Raw genomic sequence first — 12,449 nt, 5'->3', positions numbered from 1 at the left:
CTCAGTCTCTGCGGAGGACCTCAGCTCAGTCTCTGCGGAGGACCTCAGCTCAGTCTCTGCGGAGGACCTCAGCTCAGTCTCTGCGGAGGACCTCAGCTCAGTCTCTGCGGAGGACCTCAGCTCAGTTTGCAGACGACACACATCTTGTAAACACACGATAACCATTAGGACATGTGTTGTAATTTACGCTAACTTTCCAGAACTCCTGATAGACCCTTCACTTTATCTATACTGAAACATGCAAGTGCCAGACATTTTTTTCTTGTGGAAATATGCGTGTGTCTATTTAAAATTGGGACCTCTGTCACAAAGTTTACTTTTACCTTTGCTTTGGATAAATAAATAGGTTTGCCCGTGCTCTATTAATCTACTTGTATCAAGGCTTCATTAGGGGTTCTATGTAGTTTGGGAATTTTTCACAAAAGTTTGGCTTGAGTTTAGCTTACCAGCTTTCTCCTCAGGGTATCTAATCCCATTATTGCATATATAGGCAAAAATGGGATCAATTCCATCAGGAGAAAGCTGGTAAACTAAACCCTAGGTCACATCACAGATCCTCCAACTCCCATCTGGCATGGTGAGGTGGCTCCAGGTGCAGTATTGAACTAATTGCTGCACATCTTCACGGTTTTCTCCACTTTTCTTTTATGAGAGCTAGCAAATATGCCTGTTTCTAAGATCTCCATCAAAGTGAATGAGGGAAGCTCTGCCCATTATCGGCCACCTCTTTTCATGCTCCACCTGGCAAGTACGCGGCTCGGTAGACAGGACCGGTGTTTGGCATATCTCGTCATAAAAGTCTAAGGCTGTTAGACCACTACAGAAGCTACAGATTGATTCATTGATTTTCGCATAGGTCCCCCCCATGTTTGGGGCATTTCTGTCTTCGCACGCTTCTTGTTGATATGGGATGCACTATATACTAGCCTGTGATCATTCTTTTGAGTTTTGTTTTAATATTTCCTTACAGGGCAACGGAGGAGCCAGGAGCTGTATACCCATCTGTGGAGGATTCCCAGGATGTCTGTGCCACGTCCTTCTCTACGTCCCCTCCATCACAAGTAAGCACACGTTGCACTGCACCACAAGCAGGTGCTCATTATGCAATTGCATTACCCACAAAACAAAGGGGAAGACTTAATTTCACTGCAATACATGGTGTCTTTTTAATATATTTCTTCAGGGAGGTGTTTTAAGCCAGCGTGAAGAAGTGAATGTCCAACCTTCGTTATGATTTATCTAAATAGGTTCAAAATTCTGTTGTAAACTAATTTCTTAATAAATCTTGATTGTTGTCGGAGCTCAGTTTTCCTGATACACCGCTCCAAATCCCCTGTATGGACTCCGATTTAAAGTAGATGTCCAGGACTTAGATGATCGTTTGTCAATATTAGACCAGCGGGAGTCCAACACTCAGCATCTTCACCGATAAGCTGTTTGCAGGGTCCCTAGTGGATGAGCGGGAACAGCAGAGCTCCACACACTGTGATGTGGCTATTCTCACTACAACAGCTGAGATCACATTCACTGTAATAGGATCTGAGCAGCAGTACTGAGAACGACCACTACACAGTGTGCGAAGCTGTGCTCTGTACAGCTGAGTGGTGCCTGGTGTCGGCCCCCCACCAATCTGATATTAATGATCTATCCTAAGGATTGGGTAGGATAGGTCATCAGTATATACAGGTCCTTCTCAAAAAATTAGCATATAGTGTTAAATTTCATTATTTACCATAATGTAATGATTACAATTAAACTTTCATATATTATAGATTCATTATCCACCAACTGAAATTTGTCAGGTCTTTTATTGTTTTAATACTGATGATTTTGGCATACAACTCCTGATAACCCCAAAAACCTGTCTCAATAAATTAGCATATCAAGAAAAGGTTCTCTAAACGACCTATTACCCTAATCTTCTGAATCAACTAATTAACTCTAAACACATGCAAAAGATACCTGAGGCTTTTACAAACTCCCTGCCTGGTTCATTACTCAAAACCCCCATCATGGGTAAGACTAGCGACCTGACAGATGTCAAGAAGGCCATCATTGACACCCTCAAGCAAGAGGGTAAGACCCAGAAAGAAATTTCTCAACAAATAGGCTGTTCCCAGAGTGCTGTATCAAGGCACCTCAATGGTAAGTCTGTTGGAAGGAAACAATGTGGCAGAAAACGCTGTACAACGAGAAGAGGTGACCGGACCCTGAGGAAGATTGTGGAGAAGGACCGATTCCAGACCTTGGGGAACCTGAGGAAGCAGTGGACTGAGTCTGGTGTGGAAACATCCAGAGCCACCGTGCACAGGCGTGTGCAGGAAATGGGCTACAGGTGCCGCATTCCCCAGGTAAAGCCACTTTTGAACCATAAACAGCGGCAGAAGCGCCTGACCTGGGCTACAGAGAAGCAGCACTGGACTGTTGCTAAGTGGTCCCAAGTACTTTTTTCTGATGAAAGCAAATTTTGCATGTCATTCGGAAATCAAGGTGCCAGAGTCTGGAGGAAGACTGGGGAGAAGGAAATGCCAAAATGCCTGAAGTCCAGTGTCAAGTACCCACAGTCAGTGATGGTGTGGGGTGCCATGTCAGCTGCTGGTGTTGGTCCACTGTGTTTCATCAAGGGCAGGGTCCATCGGCTGAAATGCTTTATGGAGATGAAGATTTCATTTTTCAGCACGACCTGGCACCTGCTCACAGTGCCAAAACCACTGGTAAATGGTTTACTGACCATGGTATTACTGTGCTCAATTGGCCTGCCAACTCTCCTGACCTGAACCCCATAGAGAATCTGTGGGATATTGTGAAGAGAAAGTTGAGAGACGCAAGACCCAACACTCTGGATGAGCTTAAGGCCGCTATTGAAGCATCCTGGGCCTCCATAACATCTCAGCAGTGTCACAGGCTGATTGCCTCCATGCCACGCCGCATTGAAGCAGTCATTTCTGCCAAAGGATTCCCGACCAAGTATTGAGTGCATAACTGAACATTATTATTTGATGGTTTTTTTGTTTGTTATTAAAAAACACTTTTATTTGATTGGACGGGTGAAATATGCTAATTTATTGAGACAGGTTTTTTGGGTTATCAGGAGTTGTATGCCAAAATCATCAGTATTAAAACAATAAAAGACCTGACAAATTTCAGTTGGTGGATAATGAATCTATAATATATGAAAGTTTAATTGTAATCATTACATTATGGTAAATAATGAAATGTAACACTATATGCTAATTTTTTGAGAAGGACCTGTAAGTCATGGACAACACCTTTAAGGATGACATGCTGACTTCCAGCAGGCACCACTAGGGGCTGCTTCCTGCATAATGTTTTATATATTGCTCCATGTGCAGGGAGCTCCCCCTAGTGGTGACTGCAGCAGCCAAAATGTTTCTTAAAACTAAATATATGCAGGGAATTTGGAGCTCTGCATCAGAAAAATGGAGTGTTGAATGCAGAAGATCTATATATAAAAAAAACAATCGCCACAAGGTTTTGGACCTATAAATGGTATGTTAAAAGACGGGCATTTACTCTACGGGTTCAGTAAAATGAAGCCTGATATCTGTAGTCAAATCTCACCTGTCTGCTCTCTCTTTCTGTCTGTCTGTCTCTGGCTCATTGTGCGTAGTGTGTGTTCACTCTCAGTAAGGCACAGTGTCAGACAGCCACTCCTGTGGTTACGGACTCCCACAGGGTCCTGACGGTGGGACTGACCTTCCCTCACCAAGTGAGTCCAATATAGGCATGTGTATTGTGTGAGCCTGTGTGTCAGCGTAATGGGCAGCGAGAATAGGGGAAATAATAACCGTTGAGGTATAGCAGAATAACAGATGGTGAAAGTAATGGTGACTGCCCACAGGATGCGATTCCCTAATGTGGGGGATGGAGATGATGTACTTTGGCGGATCTGGCCCCATTGCACATTCCTCTTTCATCTCATATCTCAAATTTATCTGCAGACGGTCGACAAGTTTCATGGATTTAGGACACAACCGCGCAACCAATGCATGGTCACGTTGCAGTAAAAAATATGGCTGGCATGCAGTTTTACTGCAACATGTTTCTGTTTTAAAGTTGATCATGACTTTTATAGATAAATCTGTGTGTTTTACTTGCAAAATTGCACAGCTATTAACAGTCACTTAGCATACGGCAATGAATTGTGGTAACACCGCACGCCTGTGTTAATCTGCAGCCATACCGAGGACTGTCACCATAGGTCAGTGACCCAGACATTTCCGTAGAGGCTCAGCTGTGCCCCCTCATCCTCACAGATCCACTACCTGTGCGGACTTATAGCTGGTTACATAAGCTGGGTCAGAGAGGTGGTCGGTTTATCTCTAGCCCCTCGCCCATGACAGTTTAGCCATATTGTTTCTTTGCAGCTTTGGGCAGGGGTAGAAATAGGAATGAAGCATATTGGTAAAATTCTTAAAAACTTCTTTTAATCCAAATTTTTGAGGTTAAAAGGGAATTTCTGTCCAATGTATGACTGGATAGGCGACCGGTGTCGGTGCTGCCACTGGTTCTACCTCGTCTGCAGTACCGCCAGGAGGAGGTGAATGTTGTGGCAGGTCATGCATGCGTCTCGCCGCGCCAATCAAGTCTCCAACACTGGCAAAGATGGCCGATCACCCTGTTCAGGTCATAGGCATGAACAATGCGGGCACGACTTGGCCCAACATTCAACTCCTCCTGAATCCCCGACCCATCGCCATAACAGGGAGACAAGTCCTATGTTCTGGTGATTAGTAGGGGGCCTGAGTGTAGGACCTTCGCTGATCTAACATCCTCTACTGCTGTTTCTTTAGCTTGAGTGTCCTACCCATAATCACTACCTAAATCCAAGCTAATGGAGGGTGGTCATTGCTTATTAATCTTGCATTTCCTTTCTTTCCGTTTCTTACTTTCTCTCGCTTTCCAGCTGTACAGCTCTCGCCTTTCTTACCAGCCAGCTGTCCTTGGAGCTGGATCCTCGGACCTGGGCTACCCTGTGGCCTTGGCGGCTGGAGTGAGTGCTACCCTCCCTCATCAGGTACTCCTCCACAAGAGGAGCGGGCGTAGTGCACGGGAGTAAGACTCGAGGATGCTCGGCTGCGCAGGGTTCTAGGGAGGAGGGGAACCTGATGTGGCTACTCGTAACGGTATACGGGACAATCTGTATTACATGGAGATTTTCTTTCTATAAGGCCAATACTCTGGTAAATCCAAGTCTGAAGGGTTAATACATTTCTATAAGAACCTTGTATTGATTCTGGCCTCAGCTAGTAACCCTCATTGACCAATTCCCAGGGGTCCCCATTCTGTATATACTCAATGGTGTGTGGTTGTTCACAGCTGACTGAGCTATGGTTAATGCAGAGGATGCGACGCTGAGGTCCTGGCATTTAACTCCTATGCTGATTCTCTTCATAGATGATGGTGCCTGGAAAGGACGGGGGATTGCCCAATATTACAGCCCACCCTGCACACGGCACCCAAGCAGATCATGACCGAGCGCCTCTGACCTCGCCATCACACGTAACTGGCACCACCTCCAGCAGGTAAGTCCCTCGGCCTGTAGGCCCACAGACCTTCCTATCCCACATTTCACATCTCTTCTTGTTCTTCTACACAGTGAGGAAGCCGACATCCCATCCGGCAGCAGCACCACAGGGAGGAGCACCTCCCCAAATAAGTCTCCACATATCCTATTCACACGCAAAGTTGGGGCCTTTGTGGACAAACCTTCCCCTCAGGTGAGTGAATGTACTTTTAAAAGATGGCATATGTGCTGGTCTTAAAGGGTGTGCCCGGTATATACATTTTTTTTCTCTCGAAAGGATTCATCTCCTTTAAGCCGCCTCCGGTCTAGTGCATGGATTTTTTCTTACCATGCCTAAGCACATGACCTCTCTGGACAGAGATTGTCTGCAGTGGTCAGGTGCCTGGACATTTTGTGATCAGCTGCCTGTAAGTAAACGAGACCAGCAGGGACTGGGACAGAGGCTTAAAGGGGCGAGTATTAGTTATACCGGACAATCCCTTTAGATCACACGCCGTCACTATAATGAAGCATGAACTGTTTTGCTCTCTTCCCAGGTCACGTACGCCAGCACAGATATACCATTTGCTGTGTTTGCACCCAGACAGACTGATGCAGAGGACACCGACCCCATGGTACGTCCGCACCCCTGACCCGTGTCGCTTAGTCCTGCCATTATGCCACCTGATGAGGACGGGTGTAAATGCTTTTTTTTTTTTTTTTTTTATTCCAAGTATATTCATTGGTTTTAACATAACAGAAAAAGGACATAATAGAGTGGGAGGGGTAACATGGGGTGATGGGGGGGTAAAGCGAGGGAAATTCAAATTTAGAGAGCACAATAAGGATACATATGAACAACATTTTGAATAGCACATTAATCTATGTAAATGTTTTGTCCTGATACACTAGGTGTTTCCGTTGCAGGTGATCTGTCCTGAGACGCCGGTGGAGGTGTCGCCAGATGCCCGCAGCCTGCAGAGCTCCTGCTCCAGCAATGACGTGCCCCAGGATGATTTTGTTATGGTGGACTTTGTAAGTGGCCCTTGCCTGAAAAGTAAAATTAAACAAATGCAAGTCATCCGTGAGTCCATATTCTCCACTCACATCTGTTACTAACTATATCACTACTGGTTGATCTTGGCACGACCATCCCCTACACTGCGTGCCCGCTGCCATGTGCAGCTTCAAGTATCTAGTCACTGCGGCACAGTAAATTGTAATGTGTCAGATGAATATTTAATATTTACTCCAGGTCTGTGATATTAATGACTTACCTTCAGGGTGCAGTCAGACTACCATATAAAACTGACCACAATGCACGGACTGGCCGGCGGCTCTCCCGACCAGAGCCTGATGGCTTCATATATTTCTATGCACCTGTCACGCTCAGGTTGGGAGACCGGCCGGCCAATCTATGCATTGTTGTCTGACTACTCTATTAGGATAGGTCATCATTGTGAGATCGGTGGGGGTCAGACAATCATTATCCCCATCTGCAGCAGCCAGATGTAGACAATGTACAGCTCCTGATACTGTAGAGCGGCCATGACACGGTGTGAGCAGCTGTGCTGTTCTATCTCCATACATTCTGTACTTACGGCCATCGCTTGATCAGCATACCGCTAATAGTGGGGCTGCCGGGTGTTGGACTCCAAGCGATCTTTTATTGATGACTTAGTCCTTAATTGCCGTTTGTTCTCACAAATAGTAAATCACTTGCAAATCACTGGAGGTCCAGTCCGCCGAGATCCCATTAATTACTGGCGGTCTCTATCTTTTACTAGATTTAGATGACACTGTGCCCTCAATCGTCTCCTCACTGCAATTGTGCCGGGAGGAGAACCAGTGTGCTCAGCGCTGCCATACCAGCGATCATTGGGGTTCTTCATCCTCTGTTTAGCGGATCAACTATAACGAATCCCATTTATGATAATGCAAATTGTTTTGTTTTTCTTGTAGCGGCCGGCCTTTTCTAAAGATGATCTTCCAATGGACGTGGGAACCTTCTACCGGGAGTTTCAGAACCCCCCTCAGCTGAGCAGCCTTTCTATCGACATTGCTGTCCAGTCCATGGCTGAAGACTTGGTGAGATATGGTTTTCTTAAGGTCATGCATGTTACACAGAGGACATTTTATTAAGGGTTGTTTTTTCCTGACACATGGCTGAGTGGTCAGGATCTAGTGTCTGGGCAGAGAGACCGCCCTGCAGTAATGAGGGGGTCCAGCTCCGATTATCGGAGGCACATTGTGAATCGGCTTTTATTAGTGTCATCACGTATCAGATGTAACTGCTGGTACAATTATTGAGTGGTGTTCGTCTTACACGGTAAAGGTCCTTATCTCCATGATGATTTAACATATGGTGTTACTTTTACTATAGGGCAGACCTCACCAGCAACTGATCACAACCGATGCACAAGTAAGGCCCTGTTCCTACTCACGTTTTTACCCGTGTAGGACGTACATTGTCCCCATGGGTTTGTCTGAGACAGACGTATGCCAAAGTGTAAACTTACAAAGTTGCTAAAAAGCATAGGTGACTCCGCATATGAGCGCACTTACACCAAAATAATCCACCAACATGTCAGCTACGTAGTGTTGGCAAATACGGTAGATTTTATCCTTGGAATCATACACAATTTTTGTTGTAGTTTATGTATTTTTTTAAGCCAAAGGTGCTGTAGAGTCAAAAGAAATAGGAAATGGACTTTTGCGTTTCCATCCTGCGGTATCCACATTTGGCGTAAATAATTGCATCATACACTGCACGCGTCAAATTGCATCACGGACAGAATTGCGAATAAAAGTGGTGCAAAACACACAGAACTAGCGCAGGCTGCAATTTTTTTGTTTGACAATTAGTGTGAGAAATCACTCATGCACTTTCATTGACCGACTGGAAATACATTGGTGTGAATGTAGTCATGTGCCGTGATCAGACATTTGTGACATTTTATCAGGCCAAAACATGGGAGCTTAGCCTCAATAGGATTCAAAAGTAATCGGGGGATCCACTAGAGCCATTGTCCACTTTTTTTTTTTTTTTTTACATTAAAAACGGGCCCAAAATTGTCTTCAAATAAAAATATATATCTAAAAAAAATTGTCTACCAATGTCTTAGCCGGTTACCTATATTCGGTGCCCTAAATCTACCCTCTATCTCCTTTCCATAGGATTCACTGCCAGAAAAGTTGGCCATGCATGAAAAAAACATGGAGGAATTTGATGCCTTCGTTGAATCCCTGCAGTAAGATGCCGGAGGTCTCTGCCTGTAGGATTCGGAGTGTCTCCAGTTCGCCCAGTCCTGCTCTTTCTAAACTCAGGCCATTTTTTTTGTGTGACCCTACTTGTAATTCTCATTTGCAGAAGCACTTTGTCTGCGGACTTCTGTCAGGCACTCTTGTAGAACAGCTTGCTATCTGTACAGTACTTTGGGGATGATGGGTGTGGTTGTCCTTTGATCAGGGACTTGGTTTTATACTTGTGGACTTGAACGTCTCTGAGAACGATGGTAAAGCGAGGTGTTGAGACTGACTGTAAATATACTGCTGTATTCCAGGGTAGAGACTGCCCGGTCATCCTGCACCTTCTGTGCCCCGTGTGGGCTACGTGCGCTCGTAAGTTCAGCACCACCGTCATACCGTTACCCCCGCACGTCTCTCCTGTCATCACCTCATTGGGTTTCTTTACGTTACTTTGTAGCCCCCACTGTGTAATGGTCACAAATCTTCATGGACGCCATGCGGCCTCCGATCAGCTGGCCTCCACGCTTTAACTCACTGCTGCCCGAGTGGTGAAAAGGTGTAATTACCGCAGAACCATGATCCGCATCTATGTAAATGGGCTCTGCAGACGGCTCCGACCTGCTCCTCAACAACATTGTATGTTGTAACACTAAGTAGGACGCTTCATATCGGCATAGTAGGAGGCTCTTGGGTCCTCCGTAAGTAATGTCTGCAGGTGTTAGGTGATGTCTAGTAATAATCTGCAGAGGGTTTATTGCTGCTACCCCACCCCTTCCCAACACGCCCGTTGCATCCCCCAGAAGGAAATCCAGCACTAATGAAAGATGAGATCCAGATGTGTATTATAAAATATATGTATTTCCAAGGATAGCCCTGTCTTTGTGTTTTGTAGGACTCCATCTTTTTCTGTTTTGGCCTTTCCAGGAGACACGAGGTATGATTCTTTTATTTACTCTGTCGCCTCATTGGGGGACACAGGACCATGGGTGTTATGCTGCTGTCCACTAGGAGGCGACACTATGCATAATCTGAAAAAGATTAACTGTGGCTCCTCCTGTGCAGTATACACCCCTGGACGGCATCAGCCTTCTCCAGTTTTTGCTTAGTGTCGCAAAGGAGGCACACCTAAAGATTTTTACTACGTTTTACTCCGTTTCCCGTTTTCCGACGGGATTACAGATGAAGAAAAGAGGGTCTCCTGTGAGACCCCCGGCATGGCTCCTTCCTCGGCCCCCTATTATGGGGTGCCCAGTTGAAGTTGAGATGGCTATTCCCCATGCTGCTCCTTCCCCAACCTCTCGGGTGTTGGTTCGAAGTCGAGACCCCCCTCCTTCCCCAATTCCTTTTGGTTTCTGGGTTGAGGTCGAGGCGAGGATAAAGGCCCCTGAAGGTGTGTGACAAAGCACCCTCCCTATCCCCCTCTGGGGGTATTAGGTTGAGACACCTCAGGTAGGGCCTGTACAGGCAGCATCCTACAGCTCCCAGCAATGGGCCAGCACACTGCGCCTGCATCCAGGGACCCCAGCCCAGCTGCGGGCTCCTGTCGGGGCCGGGGGGAGTGCAGGCAGGCATGGCACATACAGACACAGGGCTCCCTGCGTCCCTGTCTCTGCGGCAGCACCAGCTCTATACTGTCTCGGGGACCCCAGCCGGGCTCCCCCTTCCGCTTATAGCCCCACCGCCATCCTGCCTTCAAATCCGGAGGGGTCCGGTTCAGATCCGACCCCCTCCCGGACTTTCGCGCCGGCCTGGAGCCCTTCTGGGCCTCAGGCATCTAATTTAGGCCCCGGCTTCGGCCTTGCTGAAGCAGCAGCCTCCTCTCCGCCCCCCGGCCCGCCCCCCGGATGACAAATATGACACTCTACAGTGTCATACAAGGGGCGGATCGAGACAGAAAGGGCGGGTTTTTTTATAGCCTTGCTGCCTTTTTCCAGCTCTCCGCCCCCTTCTCCTCCTCTCTCCTCTGTCTCTGCAGCCATTTTCGGCTGCAGATTAACCCTGCATCTCCCGGTCTGCAGGACCAGACAGCCAGTCTCCGGGGGGCACAGGACTGTGGATTTTCGGCGCTGGACCTAGGGGTACACTGGTGGGGTAAGATCACAGCTGGGTTATTTTTACTCAGCTGTGAATCCATATTACCTATAAGGCTCCCCTGTAGGTTCTCTACCCCTGTAAGGTCCATCTGCTGGTAGCACTTCTGCACTCTGTGCACTATGCCGGGCTCAAGGTCTAAGAGAACCAGGCAGAACTGCTATTATGCATTCTGCACAGCCTGCGGGACCGCTCTCCCCAGTAGCAGCACGTACCCGCATTGTCAGAACTGTATACAAACTACTGTGTCACAGCCTCAAGAAGCCCCTGCCAATGCCTCGGTGTCTAATGCCACACCGGAATGGGCTACTCAGTTATCGCAATCTATGACGCAGTCTATAGATAACCTAACTTCCACATTGCTTCAGGCTCTGCAGGGTCATGCCCCGGCTATGACCGTTACCCAACAACGGGAGAGCTTGACTCAGGAACAAGATGACCCTGGCACGTCCACGTCTAGGTCAGGACGCAAGCGGATCCATAGATCAAGTCCATCTGCGTCATTCCATAGCACACGGTCATCCCCCTCTAGGGAGAGACTCCGTTGCTCCAGGTCATCTAGACCGTCCCATTCCAGGGACAGACAATGCAGATCTCCGCAATCCCCAACCAGAGAAGGCCTCCTCCCCAGCTCACCTAGCAGGGGACGCCTCAGTGATACACAGGATTCGGAAGGCATCTGCGACTCTGACTCAGACAGAGAAACTGAGGGGTCCCTGATCCCAATCCCTCCTAGCAATACAGCGCTAGTTGAGGACATATCGTCCATCCATCGGGTGCTGGACATTTCTGATCCGCCACCAGAGGCCCCAGAACATCAGATTTCCTTTGAAGGACCTCTGAAGCCGCCTAAGGTTTTTTCTAACCACCCAGAGTTTAAGGCGATCCTTAAAAAACAGCTCTCACAGCCTGAGAAAAAATTCGCTAATCGCAAATATCTGGAGGCGAGGTACCCCTTCCCACAGAAGGACACCAAGGAATGGACAGATCCACCTGAAGTGGATCCCCCAGTCTCCAGGCTAGCAGCACAGACCCTCCTTTCACTGCCAGATAGCTCAACCCTAAGGGACGCAGCAGACCGGCAGGTAGAACGCATGGCTCGTTCAATTTTCGAGGCAGCAGGGGCATCCCTGGCTCCCGCGTTCGCCTCAGTTTGGGCTGCCGAGGCCATCCTGGCCTGGGCAAACAATTTACAAGCCTTCCAAGCATCCGCTCCTGAACTGTCGGACCAAGCGGTTCAAATTGCTGTTGTAGCAGATTACATGCTCCATGCAGCTCTGGATTCAGCAAGGGGAGTCGCGGGGATAGCATCAAACGCCATCACGATTCGGCGTATCCTCTGGCTGCGGGAATGGAAAGCGGACGCAGCCTCAAAGAAGTCCCTCACGCACCTCCCCTACCTCAGTGGGAGACTTTTCGGTGAACAGTTGGACACTATGATATCCAACGCCACAGGGGGTAAGAGTACTTCTCTTCCCCAACTGAAACCTAAACGCACTTACAAGAAGCGTAACCAAACTCGATTCCGATCCTTTCGGAATTCCTCCGGCTGGTCCGTCTCGCGTCCAGTACAAAATCGTAA

General features: G+C 47.7%; 1 protein-coding gene across 19 annotated transcripts in view; it reads left to right on the top strand.

Annotated features, from left to right (window-relative positions):
- ATG13 (autophagy related 13) overlaps nt 1–9,646 on the top strand; it is a 60,593-nt gene extending 50,947 nt beyond the window's left edge. For 2 of the 19 annotated variants that reach the window (XM_077286865.1, XM_077286858.1), the window contains 10 exons: nt 971–1,061; nt 3,632–3,730; nt 4,928–5,038; nt 5,419–5,546; nt 5,621–5,741; nt 6,085–6,162; nt 6,455–6,562; nt 7,490–7,615; nt 7,911–7,949; nt 8,705–9,646. In XM_077286865.1, the coding sequence (XP_077142980.1) occupies nt 971–1,061; nt 3,632–3,730; nt 4,928–5,038; nt 5,419–5,546; nt 5,621–5,741; nt 6,085–6,162; nt 6,455–6,562; nt 7,490–7,615; nt 7,911–7,949; nt 8,705–8,782 (979 nt within the window). In that variant the 3' untranslated portion in view covers nt 8,783–9,646. Of the gene's footprint in view, nt 1–970; nt 1,062–3,631; nt 3,731–4,927; nt 5,039–5,418; nt 5,547–5,620; nt 5,742–6,084; nt 6,163–6,439; nt 6,563–7,489; nt 7,616–7,910; nt 7,950–8,704 lie in introns of all 19 variants that reach the window. The other 17 variants (XM_077286863.1, XM_077286857.1, XM_077286870.1 and 14 more) reach the window with 10 other exon arrangements.
- The last annotated feature ends 2,803 nt before the right edge of the window (nt 9,647–12,449 follow it).

This window comes from Ranitomeya variabilis, chromosome 2, assembly GCF_051348905.1.
Source record: "Ranitomeya variabilis isolate aRanVar5 chromosome 2, aRanVar5.hap1, whole genome shotgun sequence".
Classification (NCBI taxonomy): Eukaryota; Metazoa; Chordata; class Amphibia; order Anura; family Dendrobatidae; genus Ranitomeya; species Ranitomeya variabilis.
This window is presented reverse-complemented; position numbering and strand designations above follow the sequence as displayed.